General features: G+C 44.9%; 1 protein-coding gene across 1 annotated transcript; it reads left to right on the top strand.

Annotated features, from left to right (window-relative positions):
- The first annotated feature begins 7,697 nt into the window (after positions 1–7,697).
- BPGM (bisphosphoglycerate mutase) lies at positions 7,698–19,223 on the top strand. Its single transcript, XM_068191960.1, has 3 exons — positions 7,698–7,790; positions 10,192–10,847; positions 18,450–19,223. Exons 2-3 carry the CDS (start codon positions 10,247–10,249, stop codon positions 18,641–18,643), a joined length of 795 nt encoding a protein of 264 aa, XP_068048061.1. The 5' UTR covers positions 7,698–7,790; positions 10,192–10,246; the 3' UTR covers positions 18,644–19,223.
- Positions 19,224–21,776: the final 2,553 nt, after the last annotated feature.

Genomic DNA, 21,776 nt, shown 5'->3' with positions numbered 1-21,776 from the left:
GCTTTGAATGTCCTAAGAGTGGAGGAAGAGATATGTTTTTCCTTTGAAAAAAACACAAAAGTTTTGAAAAGTGCCAGAAATATTTTCCTCATGTTTGAAAAACAAGACCAAATGAAGCACACAGTAAAACCAATGAGTTCATCTTGATTAGGAACAACGTAAAAAATACCACTGTGGAATCTGTACAGTTAGAGCTGAATAGAAATTGCTTTATAACCTGAACTTGTACACAACAAGGGAGCCAGGTTGTTTTAGCTGACTGAGTTACTCAGGTTTTGTAAATACGAGAGCAGAACCTCATGTGGTGTTTCTCCCGTCACATGGCAGGACCCGTGGGCAATCTGAACATTTAGTGGGGATGTGGAAGGTCCAGTGATTGCCACAGAAGTCGGGCTCATTGTCCTTCACTAATCCATGGCTGTGCAGTTACTGCACTCTGTGCTCCAGGGTTGGTCAGATGGGCACTCTCAGCATCTGTCATTTCCAGAAGGAGTTCAGGATGCGCAGGGAGGAGGCCATGGCTGAACATTGTTCTAGCACGAGGCTTCCAGCAATTGTCCTGGCTGGGGACTCTGCTTGTCCTGCAACCAGGACCTATGTGGAGCCCCAGGGGCTGGGAAGAGATGGTGGCTACGTGTGGGCTGCTGCAGAAGCCAGGAAAATTGGTTTGGCCTGTGTGTGCTCCCAGCTGCCCCCCCAAACTACATGCAACCGTAAGAGCAGATAAAGTGGCTTCTGCATCTTGAGAAGGGCAAGAAGCCTTGGTCCAACAGCATGGGCCTCATTTTGTGGTGTCTTTTTAGAGACATTATACCATTCCCCACAAAGAAGACAGGTTGTTGCCAGATGTTATCTGCTTCTGCAGATTTCTTCTTAAGCAGGGCAGGACCGTAGTGCCCATTTTTTCCCTCACACATCCCTTGTATTAATCGTTGCTCAGTCCCTTGTTTGATACATTACAGATGCAGACTTGTACAGAGAAGAATAAGGACAGCAATACTGAATGTTTAAACAAGTACTTGACCCATGCAAAATGTTGAATGTTGGAGAGGGCTGAAGCAGAGAAGTCTCTTTCTTTGTAAGATAAAAAGGAGATACTGAATTACAGGCAAAATATTTTTTCCTGGCCCTTCCATAGATAGCTAGATCTGCTGACAGTATAGAGGAATAGACTAATTTTTCTACTTAGAATAATTCTGAGTAGAAAAAGAGTTTTAAGTCAGGCACAAAATTATTTAAGTGAATTGTTTTCCATGTAAGTAAAACAGATGAAAATTGAAATTGAAAAACTCTGGGAAGTTGGATATTCTGACTCCCCATCATGCATGATTTATTAGCCCTGTCTGACTTTCCACTCATGCTCCTTTTTTGTTAAAGAAATGAGGCAGGGTGGAGGGGGAGGAAGCATGAATTAACTTGTGATACACAGCTATTTATTTAGCAACCTAACTCCTAAAGTTTCCTGGGAAACAGTCCTGTAAAAGAGAGGCCTGATTTTGTTGCTTTTTACAGTCAGGAGCAGCCCCAGTGAATTCTGAGGAGTTACAGTAAAAGTAGAAGAACAGTGTGACTCAGTCCTTCTCTTGATATTATCTAACCATGACACATAGGACAGAGTTTTTATGCAGGAAGCACATTTTTGTGCTCCATTCTAAACCAAACTGAACTTCAGCCAGTCTTGTTTTGTAAACAGCTGTGATGCAAGAAAGCCCCATACCATGGACAGAAACATAAGAAGCACCAGAAAGGTCTTTGTGATTTGTAGAGCGTTTGTGAGAAAACAAAACATCATGAATACAGACAGAGATAATTCTATACACATCAACAGGGTCTTAGTTAGCCCAGGGTTCATTATAACATGGAAGTAAAAGACCCTAAAGCACCTTTTTTTTTTTTTTTTTGAGGTGAACCATTCATTTTTCACAGCAAGACATTAATATACATGAACTTGAGTATGTGTGGTGTGTGTTTGTTGTTCACACCGTTCTCTGCAATGACAATGAAGTTCCCAATTTACCCTTTTGGTTGTATTTGCCCAGATTGTTTTGTGCTGTCATCATGCTCTAGTATCAGCACTATCCAGTCTGTTTTCAAAATAACTTATCATGACTAGACACCACCCTGCTGCTTTCTTTTTTTCAAAGCCCTCTAAAATTATCTCTTCCCAGACAGTTCCTTACTGACGTCTGGTGTCTGGAGCACTTTGTTTATCATGGGGGGAAAAAAGCAGATTAATCACAGGATTTTCTTTGCTTTTGATGCTGCTACAAGAAGTTAATTTGTACAATATTGTGACTAAAAACCAGTGAAATGCTCCAACCCTGAAAAAAATCTGAAATGTAAACCTCTCCCAACCCACAAAGTTTAAAAGTGAACCTCGTAAATCTTCAAATTTTTTCTCTGGCTCTAGAAATAGGAACACTTCTGATTGTGAGAAAGAATTTTGTTTTCCCAGCCATTGATACCTTGTAAAACTTTTTTAGAGGTATTTTTGAAGACTAGAACTGTATCCATGAGGATTTCTTCAGAACATTGTGTTCCCCACACTTCTTTCTGTGTTCTAGGCACCTGCTGTGCTATGCAATCTTCATTTGAAGATGACAATGTAATGGTTTTAAGGGCATAGAGAGTATAAGCTTTTTTCCCATGCATATGTTCTCAGCGTGGGATATGCAGAAATAAAATAATTTTTTTTTAGTTAATATTTCAGAACAACAGACAGAAGTCACCTTTTTTACTTCAGAATAACATTACCAGTACCAGTACCTAGCCATTGGGATTACATAAAAAATTCACTTCCCACTTCAGGTTTAGAGTACGATGCCTCCCAAAGCAGCTTCCTTCCATCTGTTTTGCATATAATGAGGGCTTTTATGCATTTTCTTCCTCCTTCACGATCATTTATTTGGTGTTAATGATTCAGAAAAACTTCTGCACTTACTTAAAGACTAAAGCTCTGATTCTGGTGACAAATGCAGGGTTAGTTTAAGTGCTTACACACTCATCTTTTTTTTTTTTTTTTTTTTAACAGGTTTTCCCTCCAAGTAATGCAGTTAGAGAGAGAGAGAGAAGGAAAAAAAAAAGTAGAGTACTTTATTTTCTCTTCACATGGACTTACACTTCTGGTTTTGATATAAAGGGAATCTACTGAAGTTGTGTATTGCTTCCATAACCAAACTGGATGAAAGCCCCACTGTGTTAAAACACTAAAGCAGCATTGTATTAACATTAAACAGGTGTCAAACAGTGCCTAAACTAGTAAAACAGAAGGTGAAAAAGGGCCTAAATTGTAATTGGGTGGCTACCTCGTGTGCAAGGTGTGCCTCACTGCTCTGTCAGGCGCACCCCCAAGTTTGAGGTAAGCTTAGGCTTGGTTTAAGATGTGGTGGTGTGATATGTTGACAAATAGGGGTAGGTGCGTGATGAAAAATTCCCCACGCACAGGTGTGCTCGAGCCAAGGAAATGCTGAGAAGCACGTGTGTGGGTGCTGCAGGATGTGGTGAGTGCCTCCAACAGAGAGAAGGGAGCCTGGCACATCCTTGCCTGCTCCTGCTCCCAAAGCTCTGATGGAAAAAGGTTCATTTTCCTTGTGTTACAGTCTGAGGTCTGGTGTGTAGAGACGTATGGAGAGATGGATTTAGGTGGGGTCATTTTACAGTGTTGTAATTCTGAATCCTCAGGAGGCAGTAAGGATGTTTTTCTCTTTCTAGTGTGTTATACTCCCAGAGTTTTCTCTGTACAAATTTGTCCGTGGGTGGAAATGGGCCATCTTCAATAGAATAGGAATGTGGGACAGTCGCATGGATAACAGACAGAGGAAAGACAGTATCTAGGTCTTCTGTGGGGGAAAAAATGTCAAGTGTTGAAAATGAATGGGCCTGCACCCCAGAAAAAGGTGAGGGAGGATTCCCAGGGCACCCATCTGGGTGGCACAGAGAATGGGCTGGAAAGGAGTGGGGAGACTCTAGAAAAGGAGACAAATTCATGCAGTAGGAAAACAAACAGGAGAACTTTTAGAGAGAGGGTTTCAGGGCTATTAAAGAGTGCAAGGACTTGATTACAGAACTTTATTTTGGGCATGAAATTATTAATGAAGACAGATCATGTATCAAATAGTTCTAAACAAAGAGCTTTGTTTAGGGTTTTCTGGAAATTAAAATGGGTATGTCTGCAATGCTCTGTGGCAAACAGTGGATCTGGCTTTGAACAAAGTAACTATTCTGTGAAAGAGTACGGAGGGCATAATCAGTGAAGAACGCTCCTGTTTGCCACAGTTTTAATCAATCATTAATCAGCCTTTCTTCCTTTCAGTTCTGTTTTCTTCTGCTTCTGCCTTGCTCAGCTCCAGGCCTTTATTCAGAGAGGTGCAGTTGCACTGGTGCCCTGGCAGAAGTTTATGCATTGAGGAAAGGAGTTTCCTGGACTAATTCTGCCACAAACATTCCAGCAAAATGCAACAGCCTGGAAGGGCTCCAGAGCAGAGACCCTGAAAAACACAACCCAGCTGGTCTGAGAGATAATAGCTGCCAAGTGAGCATAGCTGTCTGCAAGAAGTCACGCACAGGGATGTGGCTTTGACTCTTCTGTCCTTGGATATTTTGAAATGTGAATCAAAGTCATTAGGCTGCAAATGGTCTTGCCTAAAGACTAAAGGAGACAAAAATCTGTATTTAATGGCCATAAAGGTCCTGGATTGTGGCATGGATTACTGTCTACTCATTCATGACTCCATCGTGGCATAGAATATTTCTTTCTGCTAATTGTATTCTTACAGTGCTGATATTCAAGAAAATCTATTTTCCCTTCCATCTCTAGGAACTTTGCTTCTTTTCCTCACAAAGTCAACCGACCAGTTTGCCTGAAGGCATGGTGACTGCAGGTGTGTGGTCCTGCAGTGGGATATGGGAGCGTTTCTCTTCACCAGCTTCAGTTGATGGGTGGCAAATCAAACTCTTCCACACTGTGAACTTCAGTATTGCTTTGATTACATAGGCTGGACTGGGTTTATACTCTTAAGTTCTGGCTTAGACAAACCTGACAGAAATGAAAGGTAGTTGTTAATATTAAAGTTGGTGGATGAGGTGAGAAGGATTTTATGTATAGCTGTTAAAAAAATGCACATCCAGTAGAAATATTCTGCAGAAGCAGCAGATTTTATTGTGGTTCTGTGGTGAGGTCAGGAATAGCTCTGTCAGGAAAGACATTGAAAGTATTCTCCCTGAGATGCAGAATGCTTTCTGAAGCTTGCCAAATGAATGAGGAACAAAGTGCAGTAGCTTACCAGCAGCCTGGCCACTCTTACCACACAGTGCTGTGAGCCTAGCAAAGCAGGTTTCATCTGGATTAGCCTTCTTTCCCACTGACATCTTAGGATGTGGATATCCCTGTAAATGTAAAATTAGACACCATTTCTCCTCACAGCACACTAGAGACATTATTTTAATACTTCTGACCCAAGTTTCCTTAAATTTACTCCTGTCACTTTTTCCTATCAGAATCTGAATCCCCCATCTTTTATTTTCATGCACTATCTTTTTAACTTATTAAAAAGGGAAGATCGCCTCTATCCCCTGCAGGGAAGGATGACAGAGCACATTTGGTATACATCCAGTTTGTGGCCCTCAAAGCTTTACCTTGTGGCTGTTCAGGAGTAAGCATTTAGAGAAGAAAATGTGACTGATGGGGTATGAAAAATGTGCTCTGCTTCTTTTTAGAAATAAAACCAGACCTATGGCAGTAGAAGCACTAAAGGACACCATCTCGCCACACCACTTCCCTCTTGCTTTGAACCAGAGTTGCTCCATCAACTTGTTTCTAATTACTTCAGATTGGGATTACAGCCTGTGGGAATGAGGGAGCTAGCACGATCCTCAAGACTCACGTCTATTTTTTTTTAATTTTTTTTAAAATTTTTTTTTTTTTTGGCTACTGATTTCAGTATGAGTAATTAGAATTTGGACCCGTGCTTTTCACCAAAACCAGAAAGGTCCTGAAGCGGTTTCGGGAGGAGCCAGATGTTCGGACGCCCCCGGTCGTGCTCTGAGCGCGCCGGCGCGCCCGTTTCACGGAGCGCCGCCTGCGTGCCCGGCGCCGCGGGGCGGCCCCTCCGCGCCGCGATGCCCGGCGGCCCGTTCCACGGAGCGCCGCCTGCGTGCCCGGCGCCGCGGGGCGGCCCCTCCGCGCCGCGATGCCCGGCGGCCCGTTCCACGGAGCGCCGCCTGCGTGCCCGGCGCCGCGGGGCGGCCCCTCCGCGCCGCGATGCCCGGCGGCCCGTTCCACGGAGCGCCGCCTGCGTGCCCGGCGCCGCGGGGCGGCCCCTCCGCGCCGCGATGCCCGGCGGCCCGTTCCACGGAGCGCCGCCTGCGTGCCCGGCGCCGCGGGGCGGCCCCTCCGCGCCGCGATGCCCGGCGGCAGCCCGGCCCGCGCGGGGCGGCCGGCGCCCCCGCGGCGCGGAGGAGGGGCGGCGCGGCCGCGCGGGCTCGGCGCCGCGTCACCGCCGCGCCCCGCGTCCATTGGCTGGGGCCGCCGCCCGTCCGCCTGGCCGGCCAATCGGCAGGCGCCGCGGCCGCATAAGACGCGCGGCCCGCCCCCGGCCCGGCCCGGCCGCGGCTCCGGCGCTGCCCGTGCGGAGCGGCTGCAGCCCGGTAATTCCCGGGAGCTCGGCGTCGGGCGCGGCGAGCGGCCCTCGGGGAGGAGGGGGAGCGGCCCCGGGTTCCGGCGGGTTTCCTCGGCGGGGCTGTTCCGGCGCTCCAGGGAGGGATGGTGGTGTCGTTCCCCGGGCGAGGGGTCGGTGGCTGCGAGGCAGCGCTCGTGTGCCCGCGGCCGTGTGTGTCTGTGAGCCCGGGTTTGTGTGCGGGTCGCCGCCCCGCGCCGGCGGCCGCGGGTGTTCGCGCGTGTCCGGGAGGGGCTGCCCTGCTTGTGGCTGAGTCTCCGTGCTCGGGGAGCGCTGGGACGCGCAGGTGCTCCGCACAGGGACGCCTTATAAAAGGGATGAGCAGGGGGGCTCGGCCCGGCTGGAGCAGGAGCCCTGGAAGTGGCCGCCTCTGATGTTAGACCTTAAAGCTGTGCTTGGCCAGGAGATTGGCCCGTGTAAGATGCTATCCTGAGCGCCGTGCGCTGCTCTCCTGTGCTGAGTTGTTGCTCTGGGTTTCTTCTCGCTCATAGAGTGAGCCACAGGATGGTTTGGGTTGGAAGGCACTTTAAAGGCCATCTAGTTCCACCCTCCGTGCCTTGGGCAGCGACACCTTCCACTAGACCACGTTGCTGAAGACTCCAGCCAGCCTGGCCTTGAACAGCTCTAGCGATGGGGCACCCACAGCTTCTCTGGACAACCTGTTCCAGTGCCTCTGTGCTGGGTCCACGTCTGCTGTCTGCGTCCTCCGCGGTCTCCCAGAGCTTTTGGTAGATTTGTGTAGATTTGTGCATGCTACAGCTATGGTAATTGCAGTCTAAACAAATCGTGGGGAGCAAATGATGTCCTGGGGCATGTGGGAGACCAGAAACTTTTCCTTGCTGGAAATGCAGGAGTTGTGCGTTGGCATCTTTTTGGGAGAAGGTATTTGGTAGCTTTCCCAGCCCATCCAAGCGGTGTGTGCTGTATTTTTTTAACAGCTCTGAGAGCAAATGGTGGCTGGCATAGCCACTTGCACTTGTGGGCTCTTTCTGTGAGCACTTGGTGTTTATTCTTTCCCTGCAGGTAACCAGCCAAGGGTGTGTGCTGGCCTCTGTATAAAGCAGCTCTTGAGCCTGTGCTGGGATTTGTGTAGGTTGTTCCTTTGCCGTAGGAAAGGTGAGTGGGATTATTTCCATGTGTTGCTCTAGGGCTTTATAGTTTAAATGCTTCCAGAAGTGGACTGATATTAAAACAGCGCTGTGACTTGCTAGTTGTTTCTAAATTTGTTTGAGAATTGTGCTTCTGCCTAATGTTTTATATAAGTGAACTGGAATTTATGACACCCAGATACTATTTGGTCTTTGTGTAAGTGTAGCTCTTATATTAACTAATTTTTTTATTGCTTTTGGCTAAAATGCCAGCTAAACTTTGGCAAAGAGGTGCATTACCCCTATTGTTGGGTCTTAATTTGGTTTCATAGATTATCTAATCTGTTCCTGTGGATAATAGAATAAATTAATCTGAATAATAAATTAATCTGAAGTATTTGCAGAGATAGAGCTTTCTGTGGAGCTATTTTATGTGTAGTAGTTCATGCTGTGAACACACTGTAATTTTAAAATTTTATCTGTGGTATGTTGAATAAGGATCAGTTGCTTTAGGTGGAAATGCTATCAAATACTTGTTTTTGTTATAAACCTAGGATCTTACAGGCTGCAGTTTAGGGTTGGATCTGATGGGACATGACACCTGAATCCTAGTAATAGCTGATTTATTTGCTTAAAGTGCAGCTGATTATTTGGAGTGGAAAAAGTGGACCATGCAGGGGATTTTGTCTGAGATGTTTTTTGCCCTACACAAATCTCAGCCTGCCTTTGCGTGAAATAAGACTTTCTTTTGTGTTTTTCAGCTGTCTGTTGGGTGTCAAACAATACCTCCTGATAGTCTGTAAAAATCTCAGTCCTCAGAGGCTTTTAAGTCCTGAGCTGTGCCATTAGGCAGAAGTCAGCACTGGGGGATTTTGCAGAGTGCCCTTGTGTGATGTGGACTCTGTCTTAACGTGAGATTAGAGGAGAACTAAGCTGCTGTTACAAGCAAGATCAGATTCCTGAGTCTGTTAATGAATTCAAGTTTTCTAGACACTTTTTTTTGAAAGCCTGGAAAAATGAATGCTGATGTTGTGCTGTGTGTTTCCCAAACCTGAGAATGCATGGCCTATGCCATCCTGCCATCTGACCTAATTCAGGGTCACAGAGGGCCTGAATTTGAGAGCTTGGAGTGTGACTGAAGCAGCACCAACTGATTTGAGATGAGGGGAGCTCCTTAAGAGTGTTATGGAAATTTAGCTCAAGGCTGGGTGTGCAGAAATCAGAGCTCAGTCTCCCACTGTCCATAGTTTTGAGAGCATTTAATATTCATCTGAGGCATAGCAGTCCCCCCAGTGCAGAGAGGTGTATTTTTTATATTTTTTCCCCCGCTCTGTCCATTGCCATCTAGCCTGTGTCTCAGGTCAGAGGGATCAGGTTGGGGTTTTCAGAGTTGCAGTCCTGTGTTAGATGGGCCTTTCAGGCATCCCACTGCCTGCTAACAGGTCTTTGACCATCTTGGCAGACTCTTGGACATGTGGTCAAAATGTATCTGCCATTGAAGACAGTCCAGAGGAGATGTTTCTTGAAAGAAAAAAGAGAAAGGTAACTGTTTGTCCTTATGAATGTGTAGCTGTCTGACTTAATAAGGACATCAAATAGGCTTTTTGTGCCCACTCCAAAAGTAAAAACATTAATCCTGGTGCCTAAGAATCCTGCATTGTAATTCACAGACAGGAGAGGAAAAAAGTCAGGAAGATGATGGGATAATCTGTGAGGTCCCTTGGGGATACAACTGGTGAAATGAGGACTCACTAGTTGTACATTGCAACCCAGAGTATCTGTGTTGTCACACTTGAGTGTGGAGGAATGATGGAGGAGGTGGCCTGGGGAAAAACTCAAGCATAGACTGGCATAATTGGCATAATTAGCAGGACAGGATGGGGATGTGAGTGTGACTGTATTGACATCTCCTTTGAGAAAAGCTTATAAAGTTTTGTGTGTTGCCAGTTGCAGTTCTGTGGTCCCACTCTCCAGTTCCTCTGGCTGAGGGCCACAGCTGCTGCCTGTGCCTGCATTCTCTTGGAGCAGTGAGGAGCTGGAGAGCCCTGGTGGGCTCGAGCTACATGTGGCACCTCAGAGTTGCCCAGTGGGGTAGATCTGCTGCTCTGAGAGCCTGTGATACTGAGTGAGGCTCTGTTTAAGCACTTGAGGGAAGCTGTAGGCAGGAAGAGCTTGTACAAGTCTGCTCCTAATCAATTGTTTTAGTGAGCTAGTTGCAACAAGCTGGGTGAAGGATGGCACTTTCCTTCCCACATGAGGTCTCTTGCTTTGGAATTCCTCCCACTCTCAATTTTAAAATCATACTCAGCAGACACTTTTTTCTTTGATTGTTTTGATGCTGATAGTTGTTTACTTTTCACTACCATATTGCTACTTGTAATGCATCATCTGTGGGATGTTTGATGTGTCTATCTCATGTCCTTGTCCAGATGTATCGCTATTAGATGCCAGACCTGCTGCCCTCTGTGCTACGCTGCAACCAAAATGGCAAAGTATAGGCTCGTTCTCCTAAGACATGGGGAGGGAGCCTGGACCAAGGAGAATCGCTTCTGCAGCTGGGTGGACCAGAAGCTGAGCAGTGATGGGATAAAGGAAGCTCAGAACTGTGGCAAACACCTCAAAGCACTGGGCTTTGAGTTCGACCTCGTCTTCACCTCCATGCTGAGCCGCTCCATCCAGACTGCCTGGCTGATCCTGGAGGAGATGGGCCAGGAGTGGGTCCCCATTCAGAGCTCCTGGAGGCTGAATGAGCGTCACTACGGAGCGCTGATCGGGCTCAACAGGGCAGAGATGGCTCTGAATCACGGCGAGGAGCAAGTGAAAATCTGGAGGAGAAGCTACGATGTTACCCCGCCTCCCATCTCTGAATCTCACCCCTACTACGCAGAGATCTACAATGACCGCCGCTACAAATGCAGTGATGTCTCTCAGGAGAATCTCCCAAAGGCTGAAAGTCTCAAAGATGTGCTTGATAGACTCCTTCCCTACTGGAATGAAAAGATAGTGCCAGAACTGAAAAGTGGCAAAATGATTCTTATCTCTGCTCATGGCAACAGCAGCAGGGCATTGCTGAAGCACGTGGAAGGTAAGGGCCTTTGTTTTAGCCTTCCCCTCTCCTCTTTACTCAATGGCTTGGAGCTTTATATCTTGTTCTGTAGTGTATATTACTTACCTGGGCAAGGTAAGAATGTCTGTGTTCTCCAAGGAAGAAGTAGAAAGTTGGTCAAGGAGGCAAACTGGGAGATGTGGAAAGGGGAGAGAATTAGTTAGGTTAGTGTAGTTAAGCAAAGGGCCAGATGCTTTCATTTTATTTCTCATTGTTAATTTAAAACTACTGTATTCAAGCAAAATCTGTGGTTGGTTTAGATAGACAAAAACTCTGCAGGCTCACATTATTTTTGGTTTTTTTTCAGCTGCTTTGTCAGGTTTGTGATAATCATCTCTTAATTAAAAAAGCATTGCTGTAACACAGCAGAAAAAAAGTGCTTGTCTTGGGTTGTGGAAGATGCTCTTATTACTTTAATGGGTCACCCTGATAATTTCACTTAAAAGTTATGTGACAAGAGTTCTACAGAGAATAGGCACTTGCTAAGGCTTGGGCAAATACTGCACTATATCCCAATATAGAAAATGCATCCCAATAAATAGCCGAGTTGGTAGCTTAGCATAAGGTTGTTGATTTACCACAGAATGGTTTGTGTTGGGAGATACCTTTTAAAGGCCATCTAGTCCATTCCCTGTGCAATGAGCAGGGACATTTTCAACTAGATCAGGTTGTTAGAAGTCCTGTTCAGCCTGGCCTTGAATGTTTCCAGGAATGGTGTATCTCCTGCCTCTTTGGGCAACATGTTCCAGTGTTTTACCAGCCTCATCATAGAAATTTTCTTCTGCATATCTAGTCTGAAAGCATCTTCTTTTAGTTTAAAACTATTATCCCTTGTCCTATTGCAACAGGCCCTGCTAAAAAGTCTGTTTCCATCTTTCTTAGAGGCCCTCTGGAACCTTCTGTTCTCCAAGCTGAGCAGCCCCAACTCAGTCTTTCCTCACAGGAGATGTGCTCCATCCTTCTGTTTGTTGTTGTGGCCCTCCTCTGGTCCTGCTCCAGCAAGTCTTACCTGGGCTGAAAATCCCAGAACTGGTCTTGAAAATGACTTATGTGGGACTTTATCATAAAAAACATCTTTTTTATTGTTAGATTCTTCCCTTCCTTCCTCTTTCATCTCCTGGCTTCTAGGCCATCCTAAACTGTATTAATTTCTTTGTGGGTAGAGCAGAATTCAGTGATTGTATATGTGTGAATGCAGCCTACTACAGTTGTAGTTACAAATATGCACAGACTGGATTGTGTCCACTCAGGGTTTTTTTTAAAAGTTATAAAGTCCTCTGTTCTGTGGCTCTGCCTGCTGATTACTTTTTGCATTTGGCCATGCTGGAACAGACAGGATATCAGGAGTCTGAAGCCTGTGAAATGAGCAGGTACAAATGGCTTCTGGAACTAGAGAGGCTGTGAATCCTGGGGTGCAGATCACTGCTGGATGGAGGAGGAAGGGCTGGTTCAGTCAGTTCCATGATGTGGTCAGGGTGGTTGTCCACAGTGTGAAATGATAAAGGAAAAAGGGGAAGAGGGGTCTGCAGCTGTGGTGACTCCCCTGCCTCCCACAAACTGAACCAGCTCCATGAAATCATGCTAGCCAAGCCCTTTGGGAGCGAAATGGTGACAGCTGAAAGTGGTTCCTGCAGAGATCCTGGGCCACCTTCTGTGCAGGCCTGCCAGAGGGGCTGGCAGCCTCAGGGACCAGGGAGGGTTGCTTTGGAGTTAGCATGGCTGGATTTCTTGCTGCACTGAGATCAGGGAGAAGCAGTGCTGCAGAACTTTTCTCTGGGACAATTACTAACTCTGTGTAACTCTTCCAGGACTGCCCATACTCAAAAGTGTAATAAACCTGTCCTTTGTCTTGCAGTATACCTTCACCCTCCCAGCATATGCTTACATAGGCAAATGGGAGCAATCCTTGGCAGAGGATCAGGTTCTGTTGACCAGGGACCATTTGGGAGCTACCCCAGCTCCCACACAGGAGCTACTGGCAGGTACCTGCTGGCTCTCCTGCCCCTTATTTAGTGGAGAATGGATTTCTGAAGAGCTGGCCTGAAGGGTAGCATGGACAGAGCTTTGAGACCCCTGGTGTTACAATCTGCCTTTTTGTTTTTGCTTTTTTTCCCCCCCTCAGCCTCAATCTAGCTGGATCTAAGAGGTTCCTTGTCTGCATTGCTGACTCTCTCCCTTTCTCTGCTGGAAGGTTGTGAGTTGCTCTGGAACCCTGCGAGAGTTAGACCTGGTTCAACAGTGCTTAAACTTTGCCAGTCTCCTGTATTTATAGCATCCACTGTGAGATGGGCTGTGTTTTTGTAGATTTTTATAAGCTTAGTGTGTCCTGCACTTGAATGGAGTTTTTTAAGCCCTTCCAGCTTAGCTGGTACCTTTTTTTTTTTTTTTTTCTTTTTTTGGCAGTTTGAAAACTGGGTTCCAAACACCTCAAGCAGCAATCTTGTATGGCTGCTTGGATGTCTTAGTCATGGTGTTAATTTGATCTTGGAAGGTGAAAATCAAACTTAAAGTGGCAGGAAATAGAAATGTTTTCATTCAGTTGGATCTGATGAAACAGTTCTAATTGTTTTAGTGTCAATTTGAATTTTTTTCTTAAAATACTATGGAGTATCCCTTGAAGTTACTATTTCAAGGAGGTATTTTCTTGAATCAGAACTGCAATTCTCTGAATCTGTTTTCCTTGATCTGAGTAATTAGTAAAGAGCTGGAAATGTACTTCTGCTTTCTACTTGCATTCAATCATTGGAGCAACAGTATCATGCTCAAAAGGCTTTGGTTGTGGGTTTGGATTTTGTTCTTGTTTTCTCATTGCACAAAGTGGACCTAATTAAGGTGTATGAAATATCTGTAGAATCTGTCATGCTAAATGATTATCCTGGATCTATTTGCAGGTGGTTTTTTTCAATTCTTTGGGGGAGGATAGTTTTCCCTTTATCTAATAACCAGTGCTTCATATTGAACCCTCTTGACAAGTGTCCTTTTATGAAGATATTAGTGTAATACTTGTGATCACCTTGCCCTATTTCTGTTGAAGTGCTGACTGGAGACCAAGTCCAATGACTGATTTACCAGATGAAGGATTGGTGGGCTGTCTCAACTTTTCTTTCTTCCCAGCCATTTAACCCTGGGCACTGGTGTCAAGTACTTCAAAACAGGGCTTTGTGGAATGCCTGATTCTAGAATTTCCAATAGTATTCCAATAGTTTACATGCTGGAGCTGCATGTTGTGACATCTGGTGTGAATTGTGTGTTGAGGGCTTCGTAATAAGATTATTTCACTGATTCTGCTGCCTAGCCTTCTTAAGGAAATACTGCTTATATGAGTGTGGTGTTGTGAGTGCAGTTGCAGGAAACAGCTTGAGATCTAACAACTCAGTGGTCTTGAAATGAGATGGCCTGGCTCTCCCTGTCATTTCTCCCAGTCTTTGCTCAGTGCTTCTGCTGCTTATTTCTTGTGATCTTGCTGAGCCTTACTGCAAATTACCTTGGCCTGTGTTTTGGCCACTGCTAAGCAGTGCTTCCACAGCAGCAGAAATGTTTCTCCAACATTGTCCCCAAATAGGCTGGGGTTGGGCAAGCTCTTGGGAGGGGATCTAGCCAGGAGAGCTGGCCCAAACTGACCACAGGGATATTCCTTAGCCCTTATAATGTCTGCTCAGCAGTAAAAGCTAAGAGAAAGGAGGGAAGGGCATTTGTGATGACATTGAAGCAATAGCTCTGCACACTGAAGCCCTGATTAGTAGCAAGTGATTGGATTGCCTGCTGATGGGAATTGGAGAAAAAATCCTTTGTTTTCCTTTGCTTGTGTACTTGGCCTTTACTTGTGCTTTAGTAAACTGCCTTTATTTTGACCCACAAGTTATTTTTGCATCTTTTCTCCCAACCCATTGTGCTGAGGGTGGGAGTGATAGAGCAGCTTGGTGGGCACTTGGTGTCCAGCCAAGGTCAGCCCACCACAGTTCTTTTTTGGTAGCCCCCACTACTAAAGCCTGGCTGTGCAAACCTAGTACAGACAAAGTCTTGGCAGACATGAGTGAAACAAATGTAAATGATACACTACAACCGTGGTTGTAGCCCAGCCATCTTTCTTACCTTAAAATTTGCACAGCAAGGTAACATTCTGTCCAGATCAAAAGCCAGACTATAACACTCTGCTTGTTTCCCTCTTCTGCCCTGTTGAAGTTAGATCCTCTGTCAGCCTGCAGGGAGGGCAGAAAATTGATCTGAATATTTACCTTACTAGTCTAAAGCTTTAGTGTTTCCATTAAACGTATGGGATGCTATGACCTGATTTAGAACTCAATTACAAAGCACCAGTATTAAACAAGCTTTTGTGGCTGAATTTATGCATTTGATCTTGTGTATGATCTTTTTATTGGATGAATCATCTGGCCTCAAGTGCAGTTGACATGCAGAGAGGAGGGCTGTTGTTATTCTCAATAGCTCTTGTGGGTTTGGGGTTCCTCTGACCATAAGAATAGGAGGGAGGAACTTCGTAAGAACAGGTGAGAGGGAAGGGGAAGCTGAACCAGCCTCTCTGAAAGTGCAGTAGGTGCTCAGAATCAGTGGGGTATTTCTCTGTAGGACTTTTCAAGGTCCAAATATTTTAAAACACTCCATGGGCTACCACATGAAGGTCAATTCTTAAGCTTGCCTGGAGATATTTCCAATTTGTGTGTTTGGTTGCCCAGTTTGGTTAAATGGGGGATAAGTGAGCTGGGGAGGAATTTTAAGTGTGATTTTGAAAGGTCTCTTTTATAATAAGTGCTGTACCAAGTTACTGTAGTGTTCCTGTACCTAACTGCTTCCTGCTGTGCAGGTGAGGAGCCCTGCTCTCAGGACAGAGCATGGGAGATGGCCACTTGAGGAGTGCAGTTACCTAGTCAGCATTTTATCTGGGCTCCTCAGGAAGTCGTTCTGAGTACTTCAGTAATGTCTATGGGTTCTCACAGCTGTAAGTAGGTAGGACCTGGGTTTTAAACCTTCTTGGGTAAAAACTGCTTCCAGCAGCAAGGTATTTCAGCAGTGCTGAGACCCAGGCTTTGCTATTAAACTGGAGGGAAGCGCGTTGCTTCTTCAGTGGTCTTATTTACCGTTGCACCTTGGAGTCAGCAGTTGAGATCTTGCCCTGATTTCACCCTTCTTCCCTGTGCCCTAGGCTGGGTTGTGACTCAGGCCAGCTGGGATGGGGCTCAGGAAAAGGTCAGCTGGTTCTAGTTACAGCACATGGAGTAACTGGATAGCAGTCAGCTCACCCTGCAGCCATTGCTGCTGCAGGGTGTGATCCCTTTGCTGTCCTCCTGGCCTGCTGGCTGGGGAGTGTTCTGGTGAGCTCTTCTGCGACCAAAGAGCTTGTATGACCAGCCTGCTCAGCTTCTTGCTTCCTGAAGAACAGAAATGCTATACACAGCAACAGGACACTGTTGTTTCTTTAGGATTTTCATCTGACTTCAGCTTGCGTTTCCAGACTTCTGGCTGTGGGGCAACACCTTTGTATGAGGAAACCTCCTGAGGAGAAAACCATCGTGCTTGCTGCTGTGTGTTTATCCTAGACTGCACTGTTTTGCTTTGTAAATCAGTACTAGTTGACATTGTGGTCACTTTGTGTTCTGTAAAAACAGTAAAATGCATTTCTGAATCCATGTAGCTACAGCTAGTTTTGTTTAATCCATCTCCAGAGGAAACTTTTAAATATCACGTCTCCTGACCACATTATGTGGTTTGCCTAAACTCTCCTGCATGACTTCATCTGCTTTGTGTGTATATGAATGGTTTAGTCTGGGAGACCAAACTTAGGAGGTGGCCAGAACTCTTCCCAGACGGGGATTCTCTGGGAATATACATGGTGATGTGGGTGTTGTTAAAATCTAATGCTTAAGAGTCCTTGAAATAAGAACTCAGGCAGCTTGGCTGCTTGTTTTGCAGACAAAGTCCTTGAGAACAGTGCTTGTGCCTGGTGAGTGGATGCAGTATTTTTCCCATCCATTTCTGTGCCATTTTTAAATTGTAGGTATTCTTTGAGGTTTTTTCCCTGTAGGTCTGATTCTGTGGCCTACACCAGGTGAGTTATTTGTCCCTTGTATGCAAGAATTGCTACAGCTCTCTGAGTGTGACTTTCAATGGACTGATGCTCAATACGTAACAAGGTAAGTTCTTTGCCAGGGCTTGTTTCTGGTGCTTCACGCCCTTCTGAAACTTAGGGCTCACCCAGGTACTGAGCATGAAGCAGGAATAGGCCACTGCAAAAGTTGGGGTGCTGGTATAGTCTCTGGGCAGGGGCATATCATCCTCACCTCATGAACAGTTCTGTTTTTTCTGGCCTGATGTCACCCCACTGTTGCTGAGTTCTTTGACTCATGTGTGTTTTCCTGTTAATGTGATGGCTCTGCTTTTCTACTTAATGTGAAAATCTCTGGTAAATTTACACCCACGTGCTCTGAGGACCATCTGTTTTGTCAGCTGCTCCAGAAGGATGTTTGCTTGGTGCACCTTGGTCTAGTTCATATGGTGTCATCACTTCAGAAGCTTGGTTGTGTGCATTTTCTGAGTGAATTACTCAAAGCTGCCCTGCTTCACAATAGCAGGCTGCTGCTGGGACGTCAGTGCTTCTAAAAAGTGGGGGGAAAGGAAATCTTGACATTCCCAATGACACTAGCCTTTTTTTTCCTGATTTTTTTGAGGGATAATGTCTTTGCAGTCACTGCTTTTAATGCCATTATTTAGACCTTGTGTGGAAACTTTACTAGGATGTTTGGTCTTGAAATTCACTTGGAGGCTTTGGATGTGTGTTTGATGTGAAAATAACCAGCAATTTCATTGAGATGAGAGCCCAGAATATTTTAATTACATGTCTGCATAACAAAAATATTGTTTCCAGGTACGCATTCCTTTAGTTAAGTGGAAAAAAGAAGAATGCTCCAAGCTGTACAAGTTGACTTTCTGCCTCCATTTTCTTCCCCTCATTTGAAAGTGAAAATGAGTATCTTGTATGTAGGAATTCTGAGAACAGTACTGTGGACCCTGCTATAAACTTGCATGTGAGAAATCAGATGTAGGCAAAGAGTGATTCTCACACAAGTAGAATTAAATACTCATTTTTGTGGCAGTTTGTGCGATAAGAGTTGCCCAGAAAATTTAAGAGAAAAACTAACTTTGTTGTCCTGCCTCTTTAAAGAGTATTGGCTATGTAGCAGAAGTTGTTTCACGTTGGAGTAGCACGTGTGGGCTCCCATCTTTTGTGATGTGTGAGTTGGGAAATTATGGAGTGGAACCTATTGTACTCCATGTCCTGTTATAAAAGAACAGTGTAGCCTCCAGGGCAATCTCTTCCTGTTTATTTCACACGTGTAGGCTGAAAAAGTGAAGAAACTGTCTTCACCTTGATGGGAATTCTGTCCTTTAGCTGTTCCTGAAAGACTTGCCAAGCTTTGGCAGAGCTGGGAATTGACCCTTGAGTGGCTGGTGATATTGATGGAGGCTGGAAGGTGTCCTTGACTGTTTTAAGACTAGGTAACCTCAGAAATAAGGCAATAGGCAATGAGGAAGCTGAAGGTGTAACTCTGATTTGTTTTTCTTTGGCAGGCATCTCCGATGAGGACATCATCAATGTCACCCTCCCCACTGGTGTGCCCATACTTCTTGAACTTGATGAGAATTTGCACCCTCTGGGCCCTCACCAGTTTCTGGGTGATCAAGAAGCTATCCAAGCTGCCATCAAAAAAGTGGAAGATCAAGGGAAAGTAAAATCTGCTGAGAAGTTAAATCCCACTGTCTAACACAGCTGTGTTCAGTGTGGTAGTAAGTGATGACGTGTGTATGACTGCTAGGTTGCACTGTGTGAATATCTCAATTTCAAGCACTAAATAATTGGAAGGGACAATTGTTGAGTCTCAGGTTGGTAGTTTAACCCTCTGCCTTTTCAAAAACTGGAATTTTGATTGCAGCGTGAGGTTTTCAGTGCTGGAAAAGGAAGAGATGATTCAGGTAATGGAAACTTGCAGGGCAGTCTGCCCCAGATCCACCACTGAGGATGGCCCAGTGGAGAAATAAAGGGATGTGTTATTGGTGTCTACCAGCAATCAGTTGTGATCTGCTAAGGAGAAAAGTACCAGCTTACTGGACTAATTTAAGTCCAGGATGTTATAGGCACTAAAACTGTCACTGATAAAATGGAACCAGATAACTCTGTTACCAACTATGATTTCTCTGTGTCACAATAGCTCTGTCAGTTTGTTCTCAGTGGATTTCCTTCAGTCTTTCAGAACACCTTCAGCTGGACAACTCTCTGCATTTGTTATTTTGAGTCTTCTGTGGCCAGTTCAAGGTCCAGAGAATTTTGTAGAGATGTTCTGACTACTAGAGTTATCGTAGTTATCTTTTTTTACACTGTATTTGGTTTTTAAGGAATCCAGATGGAATCCCTTTTCCTCCACCATCTTTGCAAAGCCTAGCATCACTGCATTTTGCTGGCTGGCAGTAATAGGATTTAAGTCAGACTTCAGTCCACAAAAGGAGCACAAAAGTTTTCTGCTCAGTGTTTAAATTATCATGTAGCTCCTAGTGAGGGACCTGAATACCTCTGAAAGACTTCGGTAACGTGTACTAGAGGTTTCATCACCCCTTAGTCAAGTTGATAAATAATTCTGCTCACCTCAGCAAAAGTGACATAGGAAATACCCCTCTAATCTTTCCTGAGTTGCAAAGGTATCTTGATAAATGTGTTCCACCATAACATAACTGTGGCATTATCTGTATCAAATTCTCTGAAGGGCTGGGAGAGATGCATGGAGCATGTCAGAAGTGTTGCTGCGTGCAGCTCGTTCAGCCATCCTGCTGGTAAGGAAAGATATTCTGCCATGCCTGAAAGAGTTCTCCTGTAAACCTCTCCTCAGAATCATAGCTTGACTCCTGCTGAGTGTGGCCCTGCTGCTGTTTGGCCCTGGATCTGACCAATTCACCCTGTGGACTGCAGTGTAGCAGGTGTGGCAGCCTGGTGTTCTCTTTATGTACATGAGCACCAGGTAAGTCCACTTGTGAAGACTTGCTTTTAATCTTACCTGCAAATAGGAAACTGTTAAAAAGCTTATATCTGACCCACTGTCTCAACACCTGAGCATCTGGTTCTGACCTTGGATATCAATGTGGGTGACACTTGTGTGTGTGCTGTTTGAGCTGAATATGTTCTCAGCATGGCCCAACTACAAATCTCAATTTTGATGGGAATTTCCTTCATATGAATATAAAGTTTTAAAATCCTGGAGGAGCTGCTGCTTTGCTGTGAGCAGCTCTATAGCTTGCTTTGTGAGAGGATGTTTTTTTTTTCTTTTGAAGAGAGCAATACCACAGTGTGGTGTGCCTCTGACAGTCTTGCTGACGTGTGGAGCAAGACTTTGCAAGTCTGATGCCAGCTCACATTAGAGTTGCACATACTCTGTAAAAGACTTCTTGCTAGAAGGTAGTTTCTCATGCATGAATGGTGATTGAGCTTCTCTGGTTTTGTTTTTGTAGCCCTTGCAGTAGGAAGAAAGTTACATGTTTCTCTTTTAAACATAAAGCTGGTAGGTTTCCTCTTTCTTCATACAAGATACATATTTCAGAGTTTTTTGGTCGTTTTGTTTTTTTTAGCCCTGAAATGCTATTAGCAGCTTCTCTGCTACTTGATTTGATACAGACTTAGTTTCTGTGGTTTTAGTTTCTGTGCTTAGAGTAACTCTGAATCTTAGTTGATAGTTTACGAGTGAGTGTTACAGTGTTAAATTGCTGACCAGCAAACGTTCACCTGTGAAAACCCTGAGAAGGGTCACTGGCCACTGGAGTGAGTAAATTCTTCCCCAAACATTAAATAATGTATGAAGCTTAATATCAAGTAAGGGTTACTGTAGGCTTGTAACCAAGACTAGCAGAGCCACCTGTTGCCAGTGGGAACTGTGTGCATCCAGGTGTGTGAGCACACAGGCCACGTCCACATACCTTTGGCATTGTGGAATTGTAACGTAGAACTTCTTCAGGATGTGACATGCAGCTGCAATATCCTTGGAAATGAACCCAGCTGAACTGGGAGACAGGCTCTCTCCTCCCCTTAAAATCCATGATCTCTTCTGAGGGTGGAGAGGGGAATGGAAGGGTGGATGAGGGAATTCAGGGAACAGTAATTGCAGCTGAATGGATGAAATTGACTGAAGTCATCCTTTGACTCATGGACAGGAAGAAGAGAACACCAGTGTGATGTTTGCAGTGTGATGTTTACACTGCTGCTTGAGATGTGAGCAGTGATGGTGCTCTGGGAAGTTTGGCTTAGTTTGCTTGGATTGTGGCTCCAAAGTGATGACAGGATTTTACATGCACATCTGGCAGCAGTAACACCTCAGCAAAGTATAAAAAGGAAACCAACTGGGGATTTCATTCTGCTCTTTAGGATCATTTTAATGCCTTGCAATTCCAAGTAACCTTTTATTTAAAATCCTGATTCATAAGCCATGTCTATTGAAGAAGAGACACCAAGTTCCAAGGTGTCAGACACCAAGATCTTCAGGCATGGCTACATCAGAGGGAGAAATGAGAATCTTGCTTTAGAGATCAGTGGTTGGGAAACATTTTTCCCTATGTTTGAGTGTGCCTCAAAGTCCTATAAGGTGAATGGTGTTTTTACAGTTAACCTTATGGATGTGGCTGATTTGGTTTGTTTTATGCATTTTTAACGTGTGGTTCAGTAGCAGTAATAGCTCTAGATTCTCTTGAAAGCCTTTGTAAATATGGTGGAGCTGTCAGGTTCTTTATAACTCAATAAATTCACCTGAAATAGAATTTCATTTGGCTTCAGTATTTTTTTTTTATTCTACTCCTATACTCTGTTTCCTTTTCAGGGCTGATGAGTAAATAAAACTGACCTTCTGGATTCCAAAACTTCTC

This window comes from Anomalospiza imberbis, chromosome 5 (assembly GCF_031753505.1).
Source record: "Anomalospiza imberbis isolate Cuckoo-Finch-1a 21T00152 chromosome 5, ASM3175350v1, whole genome shotgun sequence".
Classification (NCBI taxonomy): Eukaryota; Metazoa; Chordata; class Aves; order Passeriformes; family Viduidae; genus Anomalospiza; species Anomalospiza imberbis.
The sequence above is the reverse complement of the archived record's forward strand: the minus strand, read 5'-3'. Positions and strand labels throughout refer to the sequence as shown.

Coding starts and splice junctions, on each gene's coding strand:
- BPGM (XM_068191960.1), top strand. CDS start 10,247: ATGGCAAAGTATAGGCTCGTTCTCCTAAGACATGGGGAGGGAGCCTGG. Junction 10,848..18,449: donor ATTGCTGAAGCACGTGGAAG/GTAAGGGCCTTT, acceptor TTTCTTTGGCAG/GCATCTCCGATGAGGACATC.